Here is a 24,017-nt window from a genome sequence, read left to right as displayed (position 1 = left end):
AATTATATGTTGCCTTTAACTTTTTAAATAGGCTATAGATTACTGATTTACCCAGTATTACCTGATTTTTAAATTATTGTATTACTTTTTACCTTTAGTTTTTAATTATCTTTACTTTCTAATTTACTTGTCAACAACACTATTACTTTTTAACCTTTAATTTTTAATTTATTTTAATTTACACTGTGGACCTAGTTAAATTACATTTCTTACCACTGTATCTGACTGCAAACCAAACTTGACAATGACCAGAAATGAATAAAAATCAAACCTGCAAAAGCTTTAAATGTGCTTTATCAGTTTGTGAAACCCCTTAAATAGCCTACTCACGGTACCTGCTGCAATATCGTATTAGGGAATACAATGTGTATATAAATCAATCCATTCTTTTAAACATGATGCGTTAAGAAGTGAACCATTTACATAGCAGACACAGCTAACATTAACTAATGACTTTGATTATTTCTTAAACTCTTATTATGAAATAACAGTAAGCCAGTTCCTCGTTAAATCCCGCCTTCATTTAAAGCGCGCTTCTGATTGGTCAATAGACTGTCAGTAAGTGACGCTCGCGGATGGAGATCAGAAAAACGCGCCAAGAGACATCGAAGAAGGGGTGATTGAACAAATACAAGAGAATGGCATCAACAAGTAAAGCACAACGGCAGACGAGAAATTTACCATGGTAATTTTATTTGCATTTGGTAGTACAAATTTCGCTCTTTTGTTATAAGCTGATAATTATAAATAAAAGGTGTTAATGCTCCTTGAGACATTGTTTAGCCGACATGTGCAGCATTGCACAGTCTTGCTCTGTTTACATATTCTGCACGTATGACCATGATGAATTTATGAATAATAATAACCAACCACTGGCTGTAGTTGACCTCGTCGTGCAGTATGTATGAAAATAGATAAACCAGAATAATTTAGGTTTTGGGGATGACAGCTGACATTATACTGATGGAGAAAAGCAATGACTACTCAAGGGGAATCTGTCAATTCACTGCAAAATGAGCTAAATATCTGAAATAATTTCTTTATTATTATTATCTAATTGTTATGATAGCTATTATCATTATAATAATACCATGATGTTAATATGAGGTAATCTATGGTTAATTTTGAAAAGGTAAGAGAATTCCATTGGAGTTGCTGTCACTTAACATGATGAAACAAAAAATGATAAAAGTATTAAAAAATATATTATTTTTCGATTTTCAGGGTTGAAAAGTACAGGCCACAAACATTAGATGATCTCATCTCTCACCAAGATATCCTGAGCACAAGTAAGCAGTGATATGGATTATATAATTTGCACTCTGCCATTATTATTATTAACAAATAAAGATGTTCACTTTAATACTACTTTACAATGTACTATATATTAAAATTGAGTTGTATCTGCATTCAATTTCATTTTGTTTCTTTCACAAAACTAGTACATCCAGTACATTCTTGAACATTTTATTTAAATGTAATTTTAATAAATGTCTACGTTCATTTTTTTCCCCACAGTCCAGAAGTTCATCAGTGAAGACCGATTGCCTCATCTGCTCTTCTATGGACCTCCAGGAACAGGAAAGACCTCTACTATACTAGCATGTGCTAAACAGCTGTACAAAGATAAAGAGTTCAACTCCATGGTTCTGGAGGTACTGTAGATATTTTTATTACAGATGTTTTCCAAATGCACATGTTTGGCGAAATCTTCCCCATGACAAAAAAACATAGTCATCCATTTAATTTAGTTGTAAAAGGTCTATTGTTAGTTTTGTCTGATGTTCTTTGAGTCAGTCATCAATTTATGATCACAGTTTAGTATTAATTTATATTATACTATTAAAGTCCCATTCACCAAGGACGATAATGACTAAGATGTAGTTCTAAAAATCGTTCTAAATATAAGTCCACACCACAAATATAACAATAACGGCACAGAGAAACAATATTGTTGGAATCACTTTCATAATAATTTATTTCTAGCTGATGAACGATAAAAACAATGACAGCCAATCAGAATCCATCCTGCTTCCGGGCATTTAAAGCAGCATACGACAAACCTGCATAGTTTAATAGAAAGAGCCGAAGCACCGATCACACAGAGTACTTTTTTGTGTTTAAAAATAATTATATATAATATAATTATATATAAGAATAATTACTGATGTATATATTTTCTACTGGGTGTTCAAAATACGTAATTTTGTGTTTTATATTGTGCAAGTCTCCGGCTAACCGGCTAACTCACATTATTACTGTCTGTTAATCAGCTGTGTTACCTAAAACTGTGTCCATTAAGGCAGAATGTCGATCACTCTTACTACTTTGAGTAAAGATAAAGGATGGAGCAAGATTTTTTTTTACAAACTTTAATATTACATCAGTCATTCACATTAATGCTCGCCTAACGTCTGCACTGTTATGATACAGTTAATAGTACAGTTCCCACATGTGAACTGCAATAAATTAGAAATATACACATAGTTTTGTTGATGGACATACACTTGTTGCTGATGGTGAGGAATTACAGCTGCAACATCTCAGCGTACGTCAAACGGAGTAGTGTAACACTGAGAAACGTCCTGCTCGAGTTGTCCTTCGGGTTGAATAACTAGTTCTTCCAGTGTTTCATCATCGGACTCGCGCTCAGATTGATATGATAAAATCAACGTCATCTTTGCTGTCTTTACAGTGTGTACAATCGCTGAGCTTTAGGAAGCCTCCGGAGCTGAAATTCAGTTATGGTAATGTGTGTTTAGCTTCCAACACGCGATGTAAGCGGTGGACCAATCATAACAGACTGGGCCATCTGGCCAATCAGACCAGAGCAGGCTTGCGGAAAGGAGAAGTTTAAAGAGACTGAATCTTCAGACACGTCTTTTGAGAATCATTGAAAAAATTTGATGATGTACCATGTATATTATGAGAAAATGAAAGTGTTTTTGACCTTTGATGCATGTAAACTTGTTGTAGGAGACTCCAAAACAAAATTAGGAACCTTTAATATTGCATAATAGGGGCACTTTAAAAGATCTTCTCTGCATTGAGCTTCTAAATTTCTGCAATGTTATTAAAGTTGTCAGTGTTTATAATTCAGTGGCTATCTGTATAGCACTGTAGGGGCTTTTTGTCCACAAATTATTTAAAAATGAAAGCCACCCATCTTGTGTAAAGGTTGAGGGATTCTTTGATGCACATAATCCAAGAAATGACCTCCATACCCAATATAAATGCTAAATTAAGTATTTATTTCCAAAAAAGAGCAACAAAAAAGGTTAATGTTGGTCAATCAAACAAAGTAAAAAAAAAAAAAAAAGTTGAAGTTGAAAAAAAAAAAAAAAAAAAATAAAAAAAAAAAAGTTTTCCTTTCCCTTTGTAACATCACTTATCAGGCTTATGCTACTCTGAATAATACCTGAACTTCGTACTTTGAGCACTTCTTGCGTTGTTGTTGCTTTTGCCTCTTTATGATGACTCGCTGAATTTTGTCCTAATCTGTAAGTCGCTTTGGAGAAAGGCGTCTGCTAAATGACTAAATGTAAATGTAAATGTAAGTGTGGTCGAAAGCTGTGTGCTCTCTCCACCTTCCCACCTGAGTCCAATCTGCCCACTTCCTTATCCAGAGTCACCTTACAAAATAAAAGTCATCTCCTTTAAATTCATCAAAAACATATTTAATCATAGTTTAAGTCAACAATTAAGTTACATTAAATACAGTTCAATCATTCAAACTTGAATGGCTCCAACAAGCACTTTGTGTTGTGGCTGTTTTTAAATGTGCTACATAAATAAAAAACTTGGACTAAAAGAACTTATCGTTCGTTGGTGTGAGGTTATGTTTATAGTTTTCCTTTTTGGTGTGAATGGGCCTTTAAGAGATAGTAAAAAATACTATGGAAGTCAATAGCTACAGTCAACATAGGAAAGAATCTCATTAGGGGTATGGAACAACATAAGTGATGACAACATTTTCATTTTTGGGTGAACTTTTCGTTTAAGGCTAAATATGGTTGTTGCAAATCTTTTTTTTCTTTTCTTTTTTTATGGGAATTATAACACATTTGACTTCTTCAGCTCAATGCATCAGATGACCGTGGCATAGACGTGGTGAGGGGGCCGATCCTCAGCTTTGCCAGCACGCGAACCATCTTCAAGTAAGAACTGTACCAACCCTTACCCTTGTATACTATGATAATGTCATCACACACAACAATATAATAATTACATTTTCATGTAGCAAGTTTACTACCGTATTTGTTTCCATATTGCATGAAATCTGGTCTTTTGGCTTTTATTGCATTAAAATATTTACTGTTGTTGTAAAAGAACTGATCATTCTTTGTGTTTTTGCTCCTTGTAGGAAAGGCTGTAAGTTGGTGATCCTGGACGAGGCGGATGCTATGACCCAGGACGCACAGAATGCTTTGAGGAGAGGTAGCGTACCATCTGCCCCTCCATCAGCTCGCCTGCTGAGCCCCCAAATGGCCCGATGGCAGAAGAATGGGGATCTGCCATTTCACTGTCCACAGTGAGACATGAATGAGAGCAGTGGGATTACGATTGGAAAAAATATTTAGAGAGTTTAAGGTTCATTTGGACAAACCATTTGGATCTAATGCTTTAGATCCTGTAAAAATTTCTGTTGTGGATATCTAAGTGGATAAAGTTTATATATATATATAAAATTCATTTCAAATATTTTTGTTATTAAAATATATATATATTTATTTTATTTTGAGACCTGAATGAGAAGTTTGGTTGGAAAAAAATATTTTGAGAGTTTAAGATACATTTTTACAATGCATCTGATTTTATTAAATAACTGCATGCTTTGTATACAAGATCTATTTTATTATTTTAATTTAATGCTATTCATTTTAAATATGATTAATTTAATATTTTATATTATTCTTCATTTCACATATTTTTCATTATTTAAAAAATGCCTAATTTTATTTTGAGACATGAATGAGAGCAGTGTGATTTGAAAAAAAAAAAATTCTGAGTGTTAAAGGGTAATTTTGACAAAGCATCTGCTTTTATTAAATAACTGTATGCTTTTTTATAGGTTTTAAAATGCAAGAACGACCAGTTTTGCCCAGTTTCACAGACAGGGTTTAAGCCTAGTCCCAGACTAACTTGCAACTTGCACTTACATATCTTAAAATATCTTCTGATAAAACCATATCTTAAAATATGTCAGTGCCATTGTTTTGTCTCAAGATTCACACCAGTAATGTTTTTATCTAAGGCACGTTTATAAACGCTACTTAAATGTCCTAATTTAACTAAGGCCTAATCCTGGCTTAATCTTAGCCCTGTCTGTGAAACCAGGCCATCATTTTTATTTTATCATATTATAAAATTTTTTGCAGTCCCTTTGGAGATTTATTTGTGCAGATTTCATTGAGCCACACCTGATTTTCTCTCTCTCTCTCTCTCTCTCTCTCTCTCTCTCTCTCTCTCTCAGTCATTGAGAAGTTCACGGAGAACACACGTTTCTGTCTGATCTGTAACTACCTTTCAAAGATCATACCTGCGCTACAGTCTCGATGCACGCGGTTTCGTTTCGGCCCCCTGTCCCAGAGCCAGATGATCCCCAGAATAGAGCATGTGATACAGCAGGAGAGGTGAGAAGCTCATCACATCAAATCCAGGTCAAGTGGATGTTATTAATGAATGAAATTTAATGTTGAATTTATTGCATTCTGAAGAAATCTTCACTCACATTTTCTTCAGAAAATGCAAAAATCTAGTTGTTAATATTTGTATGTAATTAGAAGCAAGACATCTGTAGATAGAGCAACGTTGAAATGACAATATTAAGACCTTCTAGTGTTTTTATCAGAATTGAATCATCAGATGGATCCACTCAAAAGACCCTGAACACAAAAGATCCTGGCTGAAGTGACCCAGCCCTATGGCCCATTTGATTAAAAAAACTCTTCACACACAAACACACGTTTTATACAGGCTCTGCCCTCCAGCGCAGGACAGCACCGACATCTTTGAGCTAATAAAACCAAACATTGTGCTTCCCTAGCATAGATTCATAAATATTTAAAAATCTGTTTTGTTCACGGTTGTTCACTGATAGCATTGACATCACTCCAGATGGCATGAAGGCCATTGTGACCCTCTCAACAGGAGACATGAGACGATCACTAAACATTTTACAGGTGTGTATCGTGTGAAAAAGTGGTGATTTTATAATTTTCTTATCATTTAGATTGCTGCTGGCATGAAGAATTTCCTAGAGAAAAATGTGTTGTGTGTGTTTTGATGTGTAGAGCACCCATATGGCCTATGGGAAGGTGACGGAGGAGACGGTGTACACATGCACTGGACATCCTCTTAGATCAGACATCGCCAACATACTGGACTGGGCCCTCAATAAAGACTTCACCACTGCGTACAACCGTATCCTTTTTACTACAGTGATTGCTTAATTAGTTATTCAAGCTTTTCTGTAGCATATTAACTGTCTTTTTAAAAACATGAATAAAAAAGTGTGGTCTTTTTGACATTTTTTTTTTTATTGCTGATCTAAAGCGAGTAGTGACTTTCTTTTAACCAATAACATTTCTTACCACTCTACCAAAATAAGATATATGTATTAGTATTTTTATTTTAGTTTCATGTAGTTTATTTTATTATTATTAATTTCCAAATGTATTTATTTTTTGAGACAATATTTAGAAAGTTTAAGCTCAATTTTGACTGCATCTGCTTTTATTAAATAACTGGATGTTTTATTCTAGGTTTTAAAATGCAAGAACATCTGTTCTTGATAAAGATCTATTTTATTTTTATTATATATATTTCACATTTTATGTATTTTATATTATTCTTAATTTCAAATATTTGTATTTTTAAAAAATACATTTTTATTTTAATATATATTTTATCATTTTAAATTATTTCTATTATTTTTATTTTAATATTTTATTTTAAACAGTCCTGTTGGAGATTTGTTTATGCAGACTTCGTTAAGCCACAGCTGATTCTCTTTCTCTCTCCTTTTCTGACTTTTTATTGATAAGATAGTAGAGAGGATAAAGAAATGTGATCGGGGAAAAAAAGTCACCAGTTTGCTTTAGATAAAAGCACCTGCTTTAAATAAAAAATAAATGAATAAATATGAATTACATTTTCTAAAATTATTATCACAAAAAAAATTATTATAATTATTAATGATGATAATGTAGATTGTTTATTAATCTTAATATAGATTCAAAATGCATTTATTTATTTTTTCATCTTTTTCAAAGCATTAACAAAAAGCTTAAATAATAATTTTGTAATTGTATTTTCCTCACATTAACCCTTTCCACCAAAGTAACTAAAATATACATAATATAATAATAATAAATTAATTAGTAAAATTTACATTAAAATATGCACATTTACAAATTAACATAAAATCCATATTAGGAAAATTACCACAAATATAGTTTATGTTCCATATATCCTGATCTCTGCTATGTTTGTGTAATATCACTGATCAAACACATTTCTTTTATAAATATTACTATAGAAGCAAATGTTTTTAATATTGATATTTTTAAAAAACATTATTTTATTAAGGATATTTAACGGTTTATGAGAATACCATTGTGATGAGAACTTGCTGATATAGTTTATGACGTTTCAAAAGTCCTTAACCAGGTTCAACAGAAATTCTGCAGCTCAAAACTCTGAAAGGTCTGGCACTTAACGACATTTTAACTGAAGTTCATCTTCTCATTCACCGCGGTAAGAGCACACTGTTACCAGAGTTTCCCGTTTAAAGAGCTAAAGCAGCACAGAGTCCAGTTGAGGCCTGGAACACATCAGAACTGCTGTAGTGATGAGCTAGATGTTTCCCTGCCCTCGCTGCCATGGAGATCCTTTTGTGGTTGCCATGGAAACCGGTTGTTCTTGTTTTTAAAGGACGCCTGTTATAAGTAGCAGAGTGTAGCATGCTTCACACACACACAGAACACACTACATATTAAGCTATATTCAGCAAAAATTTGTGTATCATAACTGTATATCAATATTTATCACACAGCATGATTGTGTCAGAGTATCTGTAGGTTTTTTTGTTTTGGAACTATAGATTTTTTTTTTTGGTAGGACAGTTGGGTTATTTTTTTATAATAAAAAAAGGGTTATTTTGCTCTAATATTTTTGTGTCTCTATTTCAGTGGATTTCCCTCCCTCGATCCGCATGGGTTTGCTTATAAAACTTGCAGATATTGAGTGAGTACATTCATTTTGTCAAATTGTTTCTAAATCAGTATAGCAAGAGATCATTTTATTTATCACTCGTTTGATTACTGTTAAATATGAATGAACCAAACAGTACCACTCCCATATATATACAATACTGGTCAAAAGAAGTCTATTGTGCATTTATTTGATCAAATACAGTAATATTGTGAAATAGTATTACAATTTAAAATAATGGTTTTCTATTTGAATATATTTTAAAATGTAATTTATTCCTGTGAAGTAAAGCTGAATTTTCAGCATCATTACTCCAGTCTTCAGTGTCACATGATCCTTCAGAAATCATCCTAATATGATGATTTGATTATTAGCAATGTTGGAAACAGTTATGCTGCTCAATATTTCTTTGGAACCGGTGATACTTTTTTCAAGGATTCATCGCCAAAAAAAAATAAAAAAAAATGCATTTATTAAAAATAGAAATCTTTTCTGACAATATAAATCTTTACTATCACTTTTTATCCATTTAACACATCCTTGCTGAATTAAAGTATTCATTTCTTTCAAGAAAAGAAAAAAAGGACCCCAAACCTTTGAACGGTAGTGTACATTGTTCTTTTTTTAACTCTTTATTCATCAGAGAATCCTGAAAAAACTATCATAGCTTATAAAAAATAATAAGCAGCACAACTGTTTTCAACATTGATAATAAATCAGCATATTAGAATGATTTCTGAAGGATCATGTGACACTGAAGACTGGAGTAATGATGCTGAAAACTCAGCTTTTATCACAGGAATAAATTATATTTAAAAATATATTTAAATTCCAATGTTTCATATTATTACTGTTTTCACTGTATTTTTGTACATTATATTCTTGAGCTTAATTTCTGTTCTTTCCTTTTAAACCGTAAGGTATCGTCTGTCCTCGGGAACCAATGAGAAGATCCAGCTGAGCTCAATGGTTGCTGCTTTCCAGGCTGTCAGAGACATAGTAGTCAGCGACGGATAGACTGTTGGTTCACACTTGTCACATGAAAGGGTTTTGATGTCATGAGAGGAAGTTTTTACTACTTCTTCTTTTTTTACTTTACTTCATGTTGTTTTGACCAACAACAACAACAAAACTGTTCAGAGCCCTGTAATATTTTTTTAAATGTTTATTTTCAGTTCTTTGTAAAACAAATGCTACATTTTCAAATTACTTATGTAAAAAATAAAAGTCTTTAAATAAATATTTCAAGTACAGCATCATCATTTTATGTCTCTTTGTTTTGAGTCTGGGGAAATTCGGCGTCTTAGAAAATTATGCAACATCTAAAGCAAAGTTTGACGCACAAACCTTCCTTCTATTCAGTCAACTGCAGTGTTCTTTACAATATATGATCTTTTTCTTTGGAATGTCCCTATATGTGAGATATTCCAGGATCTTTTTGGGCAAAGGAAGAGCCTCCACCTGATAGGTTGAAATAGAGAATCTCAGGGCAACCCGGCACAGATGCCTAAGGCTTGAAACAAGCTGAGGAACTCTCCAGAATTTGACTTGTCCATCTCTGCACCTATAAACAAATGGGGCATATGTTAAGTCCTGATATTTATTCTAGTATACAAGCCCTAACGTTTCAAGAGTAAACGTTGTGAGCCATAACTAAATATAAATGACGTTCCAACACATTGGTGTGAACTGCATTACCCTGTAGCAATGACGCCCCCGTGTGGATGGAAAGCACAGCACACACCACCAGCGCGACTGTGATCGGTGTTGGTGACCAGTTTATCTCGTTCCACGTCCCAGATCTGTAACGCCCTGCAGGACAATACAAGTGTCACCAGTAACAATACAGAAAGTGGACGATCGGGTGTGTGAGGTCGCAAGAATGTCGTCTGAAAATCTCAGATCTCGAATGGATGGTTCTGTGCTCACCTGTAGTCTTTGAAGGCCAGCTGCAGGCTAACCGGAGAGAAACTCAGAGACGTCAGTAAATTGTCACTTCTGTAGGCACACACCTCACAGTCTCTGGAAAGAGAACAAAGTATTTTTACACCATTATGACAAGTATGAGAAACAATACTGTCTTTGTCTACATGTTCGAAAACATCAAATCATTCCGCTTTTAATGTTACAGTAGCCTATGGAATAGAAGCTTGTTTCCACCACAGAGTAAAAAAGATAAAACAACTTTTATCTCGCAATCGCAAACTTGTATCTCAAAATTATGATTTTTTTTCTGCAATTCTGAGTTAGTCTCAATTCGAAAAAAGTCAGAATTGCGCAATTGTGAGAAAAGGTTTTTATATCTTTCTGACTTTTTTTCCCTCAGAATTGTGTATGAACTCCCAATTTGCAAGTTGTAATGTCTGAATTGCAAAACTCAATTCTAAGGGAAAAAAAAGATTGAAAAGATCAAAAATTGTGTGATATTCAAAATTGTGAGGAAAAATGTCAGAATTGTCAGATTAAAAATCGTACCTTTAACATAACCAGTTACATTTTTTGTATTGCATGGCGGAAACAAGCTTTCATATGGTTACAAAAAAATAGCTATAAAACGGTTTTATTTTCTCTCTTCTGTGCAGCATGAAAGTAGATGTTTGTGCTGATTTCTGGTTTTCCACTTTCTGGTTCTAAAAATTCGGATTTTTTTAAAACTTTTATATAAACTTGTAATTGTGAGTTATAAAGTCCAAATTGTGTGATATAAATTTGCAATTCTAAGAAAAAAACCCTCAAAATTGTCATTTAAAAAGTTGCTATAATAACCTTTTCAATATTTTTATTCTGTGGCGGAAACCAGCTTCCGTATTATGGTTACAAAAAATTTCTACAATATTAAACAGCACAAAACCAGTGAAATATTCATGCTGAAATTTTCGTTTAAAAAATTTGAAAAAATCCTTCTTTTTTTAAAATTAAAGTTCATTATTGTAAAAAAGAAATGGCATGAGACAGGAACATTTTGGTTTGCCAACATACTCTACTCTAGTCAGGATGTCTGCCGTGTACGGGTCCCACAGGTCCAGCCACCAGCCTGTGGTGGAATGGTACGAAGCGACCGCAAGCAGCGCTCCATCCTGGGAGAAGTCACATGACGCCATGGTGCGCTCGTGGTCGTATGTAAGGTGTCTCATGAAGGTGTAGGACCGCAAGCTCCACAAATACACCTTCTGTTGGGAAGAAGACATTCAGACAATGTAGTATATATATATAAAAACACACACACAAACAAACTTAAGCTTAAAAACATACAAATTTGAAAGGTTGGCAACTAACTTTTTTACGTATTAAACTTACTAACACTGAAAAAAGCTAAATAAAAACATTTAAAAAAATTTTATATAATTGAAATATAAAAGCAAAATTACAAAAACTTAAACTAAAATGAAAACTAAAAATATATAAAAATAAAACCTGACTCAATATATATATATCCACAATAAAAACTCAAAATAAATACAAAAATAGTATATAAAAACTACTAAAATAACACTGCAGTGCACTAAGAAACTCACAGAGTCGAGGTTGCAAACCGAGGCGATGGCACTGCTGTCAGGTGACACGGAGCATCTGAACACCCAGTAGTTTGGACCCCGCAGCACATAGGGACTGGAGCCTGCAAATATCAAGCGTACAATCAGCGCCGTGCACAGACATTTTAATCACATTCATTTAACCGATTCATTCAAAGCACCTAATTAATTCATGAAAGAAGCAAGTTTCCACTGACTTTATGAATGGGTCATTGAATCATCAACTCACTCGATTGATTCGTTCAAAAACAGAGTATGCTTCAAGAACAAAACACTGCTGTGTGTTGCTGGGAGGTGAACGTCTTTTCACCAAGTACAACATATCGCTGGGAGACGCAATGTTTCTGCTTTGTTTAGAACTATAAAATAAAAGTCTTGCAAAAAGGACACTTATCTAATCAGAGACCAATAGGGCAGATGCTTGAGCACCACTCGGGCTCTGAATACAATGTTCAGAAGTGCAGAATTAAAGACCATGAAAGCTTTTTTTCAACTCAAGCTTTTTTTTGTTAAGAAGTTTCTTCCACATCAGATGCTCTAACCTTTCTTTGCCAAGTTCCATATCCTTAAAGTTTTATCTCGGGAGGCCGATGCAAGCGTAAGACTTCCATTTGGAGTGAAGACCAAATCCCTGACAGGAGCTTCATGTCCGGTTAGAGTAAACCGCAGGTTCCCTGAAGACAGAACAGGGGTTTACTAACATTTTCAAATCTTATACTACATGTTCTTCAGGTCGTGTTCCACCACCCTGTTCATATTTAGACCAATGTAAGCTCTTGATGGTGAGTGCAGACTCAGAGTTCAATCTTACCAGTTGAGACGACCCACACTTGGATCGCGCCGTTGTTCAGACCAGCGGCCAGCAGTAGTTCATGGTCACGTGCGTTCTGATGTAAAACATCCATGCGGATAGACCGGCAGGGTCCAAACGCCAGTGCCCACACCATCTGCCCGCAGTTCAGAGTCTTCTCTTCACTGCATCCAGCTTCAGCACTACTGTTATACAGACAAGAAGTTTCAGCTGTGCTCTACATCGAAGTAGGAGATGTTCTGAATCAGCATCCATCATTGTTTCTTCACTGTTCTTGGTAATGACACTAACTGGGTAATAACTAGGTACTAACCCTGAACCTACCCCTAAACCTTAACTTAACCCATGTAGTTACCTTAAATTAATCAGAACTTTTGTGGGTACACTGTAAGCACATTGAAAGTGCACGTACTGTAAAATAAAGTGACCAATAGAGCTGTGATATACTGTATACCATGGTACTGTGTTAGTATATTCATGTACCATATGGCAAAGAATGCCATGATATTACCATTACATGATTATATCATGGTACTTTTTTTGTAAGGACTATGGTAATATGGACTTAATAATATGGTATTTTTTATAAGGACTGTAGTAAAATAGTATTGTCAATAAATAAATAAATAAAACACTGATACATAAAATAGAATTGTCAATTAATTTATATAAATATATAAAGTATTTCGTTTTTATTACTATTTAATTTTATATTTTCAGTTTTAATTTTTGTTTTAGTAATTAATTTTGTTGTGTTTTTGTGGTTTTTAGTATTTATTTTATTTTATTTTTTTGCTTCAGTTTTTGTTGTTTTAATACATCTATTTAAACCGGTGACACAATAAGGTTCATTACTTAACAATAGTTAACTACCTTAGTTATTAACATGAACTAACAATGAACAATACTTCTTCCGCATTTATTAATCTTAGTTTATATTGATTTCAACATTTACTAACACGTTATTAAGAGGTTGTATTTGTTAACATTAGTTAATGCACTGTGAACTAACATGAACAAACAATAAACAGCTGCATTTTGTATTAACTAACATTAACAATGATTAATAAATACTGTAACAAATGTATTGCTAATTCATGTTAGTTAATACATTAACTAATGTTAACTAATTAACCTTATTGTAAAGTGTTACACTAAATTAAAATCTAAATGTTGCTTTGGATTTAAAGTAACGAAAATATTTTAATTGATAGGCTATATTAGCATGGTAGGCTACGAGTAGTAATTTATTATGGTGCTTATATAATAGGACTATACAGTTATTAGGCCCATTGAACTCATTGTGTTATTTAATGAATTCAGACGCACTCTTTGCATGTCAGCGGCCAGGGAAGGAGTTTGACTATGCCGTAGCCCATCGACCAGGCAAAATATGACCCGTCCGGGGAGAAGCGGACGCTCCATGTCTCGCAGCCGGAGGAGCCGTACAGACGCGGGAGGAGAGCGGGCTTCAGCTCCGCGATCAGATCATCCTCATGCGCTTCTGTCACAACAAAACAGACCTGTCACACACAGAGACCAGCTGCGCATAGCCGGAACTACTCCTTTACTACTAAGATAAAAAGGCATGTTCCTCATATACCAAATGTACATTATTATATATCATCTAAATGATATGAATCGCCTTACCTTTGACAGTACAACCACGAAACGAAGTGCACATCTTCTTATCATCACATCATCTTAGTGACAGTAACCCGTCGCCTCACCTCTACACAGGGATTAATTTGACTCTGGGCGAACCACGTGACTGACTCTGAGCACAGTAGGTGTGTCTACTGCATTTTTACAGGGTAAGGGTTAAGGCGTGTTTTATGCTTCCTGCTCTCAAATACGACACTGTCATTGTGTGCATGTATCATATGCTTTGTATCTGTTATTTTATGAAGCGTTACGTAAATGCTAGTTTCCTGTTCTTTTATAGAATACATTACTGAAATTATATATGGATGAATCAGGCACATTCAAAAAATTGTAATATAAAAAAAGTGATGTCATTACTGTATTACAATCTGATAAGAAATCACCATTGGTAAAAAAAATAAAAAACACGAAAAAAATTCTAAAGTAAAATGTTTGGATGTTTTATAGTAATGAGAATGGGGGGTGTGCTTAATTGCAATAAAAATAATTTCACAATGTAAACTAAATTGAAATGATACAAAAAAGGCTTCCAATAATTACTTACGTTTTTTTTTTATTCATTATTTCGCCATGAAATATGACCCAGACATATTCACCTATAAATTTTTATGGAAAGCAATCATTCAAAACCAATTCATTAACAATAGCATTCTGTAACAGTTCACAAACATACTGTAGTATAAAGTAGTAAAAGTTTTAATTTCACTATTTGAAGCCAGTGTATTAAAAACTAATACTGAAAATAAAGACAGGGCCTCTTTAAAATTTTAAGTTCTTTACACAGATAGTAAAATATCACACAAAAAACGAACAAATAATTTAATACAATTCACAATTGATTTTCTGTATATTTAAGCTGGTCCTTAACAGTCTTCTGACTGATGTGCTGCTTCGGTTTGATCTGGATGAGCTTGACCGGTGTGTTCGGTACTGTCTGCAGTATCGTCATGATCAACTATAAAATAAACATATAGACTTGTTTCAGCAAATCAGAAAGTACAAAGAATATAAAATTCATCATTAATATCAAACATGGTATATTTTACAGCTGAGAATAACTAGAGAAAATACATCCTCTGAGAATTTTATGCAGATTTTTTCAATTACTATTTTAAATGTTCCTAATTTTGTTTTGAAGGTCTCCTAAAATAGGATTACATGCATCCAAGGTCAAAAACCATTTTTAATTTTCTCATAATACACCTCTGCATTACCTCTTTTCTCACAGTGTCTGAAACGGTTCAATCAAGGATTCGGTCTCTCTTAACCGCTCCTTTTCTGAGAGCCTGCTCTGCTCTGATTGGTCAGATGGCTCAGTCTGTTGTGTCGAAAACAAAACGCCTATTACCATATCTGAAGTTCACCTCCAGGGACTTCCTCAGCACTTGATACACACACTGATACCATCAGTAACGATGGCGTCAGTTTTACTGTATCAATTCAAACCCGAGTCCTCATCCTTTAGAAGTGCATGCAAAGTGGATTTGCTTTCACAGCACAGAAAACAACGTCTTCTCGACATATTGACAACACAAACCAAACTCTTCCAGGCCTCAGCTGCAAATACGGGTCAAAATACTAAGTAGACATTGTCCCAACGAAGACCATAGGCTAGCATTATACATTTTTTGTTACAAACCTACATAGATATGTTACGGAAGTGAGACTGTAATTGCTGACGAGACATTTCGGCAGTTCAGAATCAATTCTTTCTGGTCTACAACAATGTTTAGGTAGGTGGCACTGCCAAATTTATGTCCACATGAATGGCCATCACAGCAGAACATTGCCCAGAGCATCACACTCCTTCCACCGGCTTGTCATCGTCCCACAGTGTCATCATAGGCACTCTGATTGGTCTGTGGCTACGCAGCAGAATGCGATGCACTGTGACTTGTGCCATAGTAAACCTTCTGTTGGCTTGGAGCAGATAGTCTTCGTTGCCCTCGTGCATTGATGAGGCTTGGGAACCCTACACCCTGTTGCCAGTTTGAGGTTTGTTGGACCACTTTTGGTAAATTCTCACCAACGCTGACCGGGATCACTTCACAAGCCTTGCCGTTTCAGAGATACTCTGACCCAGTCGTCTTGCCATAACAATTTGGCCCTTGTCAAAGTCACTCATATCTTTATACCTCCCCATTTCTCCTGCATCCAACAAGTTGATTACGAGAACTGATTGTTTTCTTTTCATCTAATCTACCCAGACGTTAATATGTGGCCTTGTTAGGAGATGGTCATAATTTTTTGGCTTAACAGTGTAAATTCCTTTTATTTTTAAACAAAAAAGTCTGAACAAAATTCAGAAAGCCATTGACTTACTTGATGGTATTCTGTGAATCTCTACGAGTGTGGTCGCATGTCCGTTTGTCAGCGGAGGGAGTTGTGGAACAGAATCATTGAAAATTTCCTCTTCATCCGAGTCCACTAAACTCAGTATATCCCCTCTGTCATCATCTAAACGACTAGAAAAAAAAATATTGTAATGCCTCAGCTTTATACATCCTTATTGACACGTTATACAGTTGTAATTGAAATTATTCAACACCCACTGCAAATCAGGTTTATTTGCTCAATTTAGAGAATTTCAGCTGTTTGCAATCAAACAAAATTACAAAAAAAAAAAATTTGAAATAGCTCAACACAGAAATGTTTCAAGAGGTTTCTCCAAATTAATCTGAAAATGCGACTTTTAATGACTTCCACATTCTCAAAATTATTCAACCCACTGAATAGAATCCCTCACAACAGATCAACAAATCTGCAAAACAGGTGTTGTCTCAAGCACACCTGATGCAACTAATCAAGGGCTTCATTAGTTGCACCAGGTGTGCTTGAGCTAGAACACATGAAATATCTGAACTGGCTAGGTTTGTTGAGTATCACGTTTGACTGCATGTTAGAAATATGGCTAAATCAAAAGAATGGTCCAAAAAGTTAAGAGAAGATATCATCGCCCTTCACAAACAAGGAACAGGATACAAAAAGATAGCGAAGGAACTAAATGTTCCTAGAGACACCGTTGGAAGCATAGTTCGCAAGTTCAAAGTTAAAGGAACAGGGGTTACACTACCTGGACGGGGCAGAAAAATGAAGCTACTATCAACAGCTGAAACCAGATTTCTGAGAAGGCAGGTTCAGAAAAAACCCTTGAGTGACTGCAAAAGACCTGCAGCAAGACTTGGAAGCAACAGTCACTGAGGTTTCAGCTGCACAGTAAGGTGCGTACTAAACTTTTCGGCCCTATGGATCAGCGGTATGTCTGGAGGAAGAAGAACGAAGCATATGCTGAAAAGAACACTCTGTCTACAGTTCAGCATGTTGGGGCTCGGTGATGCTCTGCGGCTGCTTTACATCCTCTGGCACTGGAAACCTGCAGCGTGTGGAAGGCAAGATGGATTCACTGTAGTATCAGGAAATCCTAGGAGAAAACGTCATGCCATCAGTGAGGAAGCTGAAGCTTGGGCGTCATTGAACCTTCTAACAGGACAATGATCCCAAGCATAGCTCAAATTCCACTAAGGCTTGGTTGCAGAAGAAGTCCTGGAAGATCATACCGTGGCCATTGGTCACCTGACTTGAAACCCATAGAAAATCTCTGGTAGGATTTGAAGAAGGCGGTTGCAGCACGCAAACCCAAGAACATTACTGAACTGGAGGCCATTGCTCATGAGGAGTGGGCTAAGATTCCTCAGAAACGCTGCCAGAAGCTGGTGTCTGGTTATACATCTCGTTTGCAGCAGGTCGTAACAGCAAAAGGGTGTTCTACGAAGTACTAAAGATGCTTGCCATGAAGGGGTTGAATAATTTTGAGACTACAGAAGTCATTAAAAGTTGCGTTTTAAGTTGATTTGGGGGAAACCACTTGAAACATTTGTTGTGTTGAGCTATTTCAATTACTTTTATTTGATTTGTTCATTGCAAACAGCATAAAGTCTGTACATTTTGCCAATAAACCTGATTTGCAACTGTAAGTGGGAAAACACTTAACTTAGATTTTGGAATACTGCTGTAATGCTGTAATGTTTTGCACTAATGTTCTGTGGTCAAACTTACCTAAATCCTAAACCTGAAAAAGAATAAAAGAAAAACATTTACATAAAGAATCTTCATTAAAGCAGCTTTATTTAGGTATACAGTATGGAAAAATACTTACCAATGCAAATTTTATCACGCTTTGAATATACTGTCACACCAACAACGATTCCCATCATCATTATCAAAATGGAGACAAAGACACCAACTACGGCCCCTCCATTATCTGCAGAGGCTGAGAATAAAGATTAAATGCTGTCAAACTGTACATAGTCTGAAACTACTTTTCATAAAAAGGAAAGAAATTTTGAGAGAGAAGATTTGACACTTTTGGGGGAAAAGGGAGAGGAATTACAGAACAATGTCAGAAACATCTTGTCTGGTCACATTCATGCACAGGTGTCAAAGCTTTAGCATGGCTAGTATTTGAAGTATCTCCAGGATCTGAGCTCTGATGTATTATGTAAAACACGCGTCTCATTCTTAAACAAGTGAAATCATTATGCATCTGCTTTAACCCCACAAATTCTGGAGAGAACATGTCTGGGTCATATTTCTAAGAAATACAATTTTTCTTTTAGAAAATTAAGTCTGTTGTAAGGACTATTAAGATGCACCATGACAATATTTCCCCCCAAATTCTACCATAATTCAAATTAGATAATATTCAATTAATGCAATAACATATATACTAGTGTGTATGTATGTATATATACACAGTATATTATATTATTGCATTAATTGATTAAATAAATATATATATAAATTATACCATTTCAAATAACAAAAAATCTGTAATTTTATAAATGTCATCCTTAAAGAAGTGTTGTATTACTATGAGAATCTGCATACAGAATAAAGGTAATCGAATAAAATTTAAAAAATAATAATAAAATTGAGGGAAAATATATGCTTGCCATGAAAATGGTGCTACATTGCAAAAAGTCGAAAAAATTTGGTTATATCTTTCACTATCCTTTATTTATTTTATGTTGGATTTGAGTTCAAATGTGATCTGGACATGTATTAACTAGGATAAAAGGATACTTAAGGATGCTAGGATACAATTCAAAAATATATAAAAGTATGGTGAAAAATTCAAGTTTGTAACTTACTCTTCACAGTTAGAATCACTTCTAGCTCTCTTGCACCAAGAGGGTTTTCACTGTAGCAGTAGTAGACCCCTGCATCGTCCTTTGTTAAATTGATTATTGTGAGTTTGTAAGTGGGTCCATTTTCAGACAAAATATATTTCATGGTGTTGTTGATGACATCGTTCATTTTCTTCCAGACAGTCTTAGCTGATGGGAAAGCGTCGGTCTCAGAACAGCTGAGGGTGATAGTACTGCCCTCCAGAGCCGTTACCAAGGGGTCTCCTGATGGATACGGAATATCTGGAAGACACATCAAATATATGGTTTCAATTCAGCTGGAGATGGGTGGAAAAGAGGATGACAAGCAAAAACACAAACGGTACTATTTTGGGAATGGATAAAGATCAAGAAACCTTATGGCGCTTTTCCACTGCATGGTACGGTACGGCTCGGTTCGGTTCGGTACGGCACGCTTTGGCGCTTTTCCACTGCATGGTACGGTACGGTACGGTACGGTACGGCTCGCTTTAAATGGGACCACCTCTGTTGAGGTTCCAAGCGTACCGTACCGATACTAAAATGTGACGTGGAAACACTGCAGATCACTGATTGGTCAGACAGAATCATCACTACCAGCGTCATTGTATTTACAACACGAGACACTAAACCCGCTAGATTTAAATAGCCAGTAGACAACAGCCAACGCTGTAGCGCCTGTTTTAAAAGTATTTGCTTAAAAAAAATGGTATAAACTTAAAAAAAGAAATGGCTGAATCGTGGTCAGTGGACGAGGTGCAGACGTTCCTCTCGTTGGTTGCCGAGGAGCGGATGGGGAAACCCGGAATGAAAAATTCGCATTTAATATGATGATGTCATGGCAGTAGAGACGGCAACTATAACGATCAGTCCCACCCACTTTGAAGCAGTACTAACTGCAGTGGAAAAGCAACCGAGCTAAAGCGAACCGAACCGTGCCGTACCGAGCCGAGTCGTACCACGCAGTGGAAAAGCGAAGCGAGCCGAACCGTTCCGTGCCGAGTCGAACCGTACCATGCAGTGGAAAAGCGCCATTAGTGGCACCAAATGGGATTGCACTTTTTTTTTTTAAACATATATGCAGTCCATCACACCATTGGTTATGTCGGCCCACTCAAACAAATTGCAATTTGACTTTTAAGTAATACCTGGGCTGATATAAGAACAATGTACACTAGCGTAAAAAGTTTGAGGTTTGTACGATTTTTTTTTATAGTTTCTTCTGCTCACCAAGGCTACATTTATTTGATAAAAAAATATAGTCAAAACAGCAATATTGTAAAACGTTATTAAAATTGAAAATGAATGTTTTCTATTTTAGTATATTATCAAATGTAATTTATTCATTTTTTATTATACCTTTTTTTTTTTTTTTTACGACGCTTTGATAAAAGTTAAAAAGGGCAGCATTTATTTGAAAGAAATATTTTGCAACATTATGTTTTCACTGTCCCTTTTTATCAGTGTAATATATATTTAATGAAAGTTATTAAAGTATTGTTTTTTTTCTTTCAAATTATTATTTTTTAATCTTACTGACCCCAAAATGTTAATGGTCATGTACATAAAAGGAAATGCAAATAAAAAAACCTAAAAGGCACTATTTTCAATATTTCATCTTTCAACCAATATTTTTGTGTTTCTTCGTAGTCAATACACTGAGAAACGTAAAATAACACAGTGAAGGCTTTCATCAAAAGGGATAGTTCAACCAAAAATACTTGTCATCATTTACTCACCCTCATGTGGTTCCAAACCCGTAAGACTTTCGTTCATCTTCGAAACCCAAATGAAGATATTTTTAATGAAATTTGAGAGCTTTCTTTCCCTCTATTGACAGCTACACAACTACCAATTTGACGCTTCAAAAAGTTCATAAAGAGATCGTAAAACGAATCCATTCGAATTGAGCGATTTAGTCAGAAATCTCTCAGATTATATTTAAAATATCTTTTGGGTTTGGAACGACATGAGGGCGAGTAATTCATGATAATGTTTTCATTTCTGAGAGAACTAACCCTTTAAGTATAGAAGGTAAATCTCATGAAAACATATCTGGGCCTATAATGCATATAATCTGGGACATATACATTAAATGATGGATTCAATGATTCTCATCACTGTAGAACTGTTAGAGAAATGCTCTTACGGAGGTTAAAAGAACAGTATTTCTCCACTCCAGTCACATGATGTCCAGTACACTTCACTTCCTCTTTATCATGCAATATATGCCTATTCACAAGGATCTTCAAGCGTTCTGTCTCCTGGGACGAGTTGATCGTGGGACCCTTGGCTATTACAGATTTTTCATAGACCTCTTGCAAGTGCAGACTGGGCACAGGGTAACCTCCACTCCAGGTACATATGAACAAGACATCTGATGGTTCATTTCCCACCTCCCACCTGCACTCCGGATGCCTCTCTGGAGCGTCTGAAAAAGGGATTACAGACAATTAAAGCCTAAACATCACAAATCTAACAAACAAAACAAATTATATTGAACCATTTATGAGAATACATTTCTAAAACATACAGTAAACTAGGAGTTCCTGGCTCTTGTTCACAGTTGTCATGGAGAGAGTATTCTGGGATGCACAGGTGTACATCCCTTGATCTTGTGGCTGGATTTTGCTTATGGAGAACTCAAGGAGCAATTTGTTCCCAGACGCCCTGTCAGGATTATCCTGCGCCAAATTTTCAACTGTCCATGTCAAGTTTTGTGAGGGATAAGACTCACTGGAGCAACTAAAATGCACATCTGAACTTTTATTGACAAATAATGTTCCATTCTTTAGGCGAGTTGCTGGTCTTATGTCCAGTGATATGTTAGTTGGACCACCTGAAATATAAATCAAATGCACAAACATTAATATTAATTCAATTTACTCTCACAAACCACATCTCATTTCAATCATTTCAGGATCAGTACTCCTTCAAATCATTCTAATCTGCCTATTTTGCTGCTCAAGAGACATTTATTATTATTATTATTATTATTATTATCAAGGTTGAAAACAGTTATGCTGCTTAATATTTTTGTGGAAATGGTTATGCTTTTTTCAGGACTATAAAAAAAAAATCAACATTTATTTCAAATAGATTTTTTTCCAACACATAAATGTCTTTACTGTTACTTCTGATCAATTTAACTCCTCCTTGCTGAATAAAAGTATTAATTTCTTTCAAAAACTGTTGAGAGGTTATGTATGGTTTGTGTATTTCCTGTTTCTGTAATCTTTAAAATGTCCAAAGGAACTAGACTGATTATTTCTTGTGTTCAGTTAGTCGTCGTTATGTATGGCGGCTATGTTCAGTCACATGGTGGTGGTTTTCTAGGTTCATGCATAGCAGCTAAACCAGAAAAACCTGTTTAAAGTCGGACTCTCTATCTTACAGAAACTAGAGACATCTATTGCATATCAAAGCTTTGCATTGTCACATTAGTATGATTTAGATATCCATAACACCATACCGGCAATTTTAAGCTGGATGTTTGAGTGAGTTTGCCATGAGCTGTCCTTCTTTGTTTGGCATTCACATGTATACAGGCCTTCATCAATATACAGAAGGCCACTGATCCTCAGAGAACCATTGTTTAAAATGGAAAGATGCTCTGATGGATTTGAAGGGTTGTGGGTTGCAACAACAGCTCCGTCTTTCTTCCACTGATAAAGAACTGAAGACATATTGACTGGCTGGTGAAGACACTGAAGTGTAGTATTCTCACCTTTCTCTCCGATAACATACCGCTGCACCTGCTCCTCCTCTGACACAACAGGAAGAAGGACACAGACAATGTGGTTTAGAGCAGTACTGTGATCACTTACAAATATGCAGCAAAAGTACTATGGTAATACCATGTTTTTTTGAATAAGGTACAATTGTAAACAGTACTTGATCTAGAAGTGAAATGGTGTCACTAACAAATAATTACCAAAAAGTACTAAGGTACCACCATGGTGTTTGGACAGGTACTATGGTATTGTTGGAAAGCCAGTGCCATGTAAAATACTAAGAATATCTCAGACTTGAAGCCAGAATAAATGAACCTGACTCACTCACCTGTTTGATGTGACAGAAGAAGCAGATATAGAACTATTGCAGCTATTGTCATTGTAGGATTGTCTGGATCAAATATTTTCCTTTGCAAATTCGTTCGAGAACAAAAGCTTCTCTATGAATTAAGTAAATAACCAGAAATATTATTGAGATAAAATCGTGGCCGTTCTAAATTCGCATTAGGTATTTTGTGTTACGTTTGACGCGCATGTCCATCTTCAACCAATCCGGCTGTTTACTTGCGTTTCTCTCCCGGAAACTTTGAAATTGCTGTTTGACTACACCCTTACCTGCGCTCTTAAAGGGATAGTTCACCAAAAAAAATTAAATGTCATCATTCACTCACCCTTATGTTTTTCCAACCATTTATGAGTTTCTTTCTTCTGTTGAACACAAAACAAGATATTTTAAAGAATGCTGGTAATAATCAGACTTTAGTCAGACCCATTGACTTAGTCAGATTTTTTCCTACAATGGAAGTCAGTGGGTGCCGTCAGCTGTCTGGTTTTCAACTTAAAAAAAAATAAATAATAATCTTCTTTTGTGTAACAGAGGAAAGAAACTCTTACA

General features: G+C 35.3%; 3 protein-coding genes across 5 annotated transcripts; 1 reads left to right on the top strand and 2 right to left on the bottom strand.

Moving 5' to 3' along the window:
- Positions 1–566: 566 nt before the first annotated feature.
- rfc5 (replication factor C (activator 1) 5) lies at positions 567–9,454 on the top strand. The gene is made up of 11 exons (XM_082170859.1): positions 567–685; positions 1,225–1,289; positions 1,519–1,655; positions 4,078–4,157; positions 4,364–4,437; positions 5,474–5,633; positions 6,101–6,182; positions 6,294–6,423; positions 7,681–7,758; positions 8,193–8,247; positions 9,135–9,454. Exons 1-11 carry the CDS (start codon positions 639–641, stop codon positions 9,229–9,231), a joined length of 1,005 nt encoding a protein of 334 aa, XP_082026985.1. The 5' UTR covers positions 567–638; the 3' UTR covers positions 9,232–9,454.
- On the bottom strand, positions 9,365–14,372 carry wsb2 (WD repeat and SOCS box containing 2). 2 transcript variants are annotated; one of them, XM_082170854.1, is made up of 9 exons: positions 14,209–14,372; positions 13,888–14,062; positions 12,559–12,743; positions 12,290–12,421; positions 11,730–11,830; positions 11,194–11,384; positions 10,144–10,236; positions 9,913–10,026; positions 9,365–9,778 (listed from the first exon to the last, which is right to left on the bottom strand). In XM_082170854.1, exons 1-9 carry the CDS (start codon positions 14,240–14,242, stop codon positions 9,577–9,579), a joined length of 1,227 nt encoding a protein of 408 aa, XP_082026980.1. In that variant the 5' UTR covers positions 14,243–14,372; the 3' UTR covers positions 9,365–9,576. The 2 variants fall into 2 exon arrangements, with proteins under 2 accessions (XP_082026980.1, XP_082026981.1); XM_082170855.1 differs by having other exon boundaries at positions 12,559–12,740.
- A 384-nt stretch (positions 14,373–14,756) lies between these two features.
- vsig10 (V-set and immunoglobulin domain containing 10) lies at positions 14,757–23,701 on the bottom strand. Of its 2 annotated transcripts, none has more exons than XM_082170838.1 (9): positions 23,451–23,701; positions 22,861–23,154; positions 21,922–22,227; positions 21,538–21,819; positions 19,374–19,652; positions 18,380–18,493; positions 18,280–18,292; positions 16,546–16,688; positions 14,757–15,178 (listed from the first exon to the last, which is right to left on the bottom strand). In XM_082170838.1, exons 1-9 carry the CDS (start codon positions 23,500–23,502, stop codon positions 15,087–15,089), a joined length of 1,575 nt encoding a protein of 524 aa, XP_082026964.1. In that variant the 5' UTR covers positions 23,503–23,701; the 3' UTR covers positions 14,757–15,086. The 2 variants fall into 2 exon arrangements, with proteins under 2 accessions (XP_082026964.1, XP_082026965.1); XM_082170839.1 differs by having other exon boundaries at positions 23,116–23,154.
- Between the last annotated feature and the right edge of the window lie 316 nt (positions 23,702–24,017).

The sequence above is a fragment of the Leuciscus leuciscus genome (assembly GCF_965113295.1).
Source record: "Leuciscus leuciscus genome assembly, chromosome: 5".
Lineage (NCBI taxonomy): Eukaryota > Metazoa > Chordata > Actinopteri > Cypriniformes > Leuciscidae > Leuciscus > Leuciscus leuciscus.
Note: the sequence above shows the minus strand (reverse complement) of the source record. Positions and strands in the feature narration are given on the sequence as shown.

What these genes read in the sequence shown, in the direction of transcription:
- rfc5 (XM_082170859.1), top strand. Translation starts at nt 639, where the DNA reads ATGGCATCAACAAGTAAAGCACAACGGCAGACGAGAAATTTACCATG. An exon ending in CTTCACCACTGCGTACAACC is followed by an intron (nt 6,424 to 7,680) that starts GTATCCTTTTTA and finishes CAGGTTCAACAG; the next exon opens with AAATTCTGCAGCTCAAAACT. An exon ending in TCATCTTCTCATTCACCGCG is followed by an intron (nt 7,759 to 8,192) that starts GTAAGAGCACAC and finishes TCTCTATTTCAG; the next exon opens with TGGATTTCCCTCCCTCGATC.
- vsig10 (XM_082170838.1), bottom strand. Translation starts at nt 23,502, where the DNA reads ATGACAATAGCTGCAATAGTTCTATATCTGCTTCTTCTGTCACATCAA. An exon ending in CATCCAGCTTAAAATTGCCG is followed by an intron (nt 22,228 to 22,860) that starts GTATGGTGTTAT and finishes TTTATATTTCAG; the next exon opens with GTGGTCCAACTAACATATCA. An exon ending in CCAGGAACTCCTAGTTTACT is followed by an intron (nt 21,820 to 21,921) that starts GTATGTTTTAGA and finishes TCCCTTTTTCAG; the next exon opens with ACGCTCCAGAGAGGCATCCG.
- wsb2 (XM_082170854.1), bottom strand. Translation starts at nt 14,242, where the DNA reads ATGTGCACTTCGTTTCGTGGTTGTACTGTCAAAG. An exon ending in ATGGAACTTGGCAAAGAAAG is followed by an intron (nt 11,831 to 12,289) that starts GTTAGAGCATCT and finishes TGATATTTGCAG; the next exon opens with GCTCCAGTCCCTATGTGCTG. An exon ending in GGGGGCGTCATTGCTACAGG is followed by an intron (nt 9,779 to 9,912) that starts GTAATGCAGTTC and finishes ATTTGTTTATAG; the next exon opens with GTGCAGAGATGGACAAGTCA.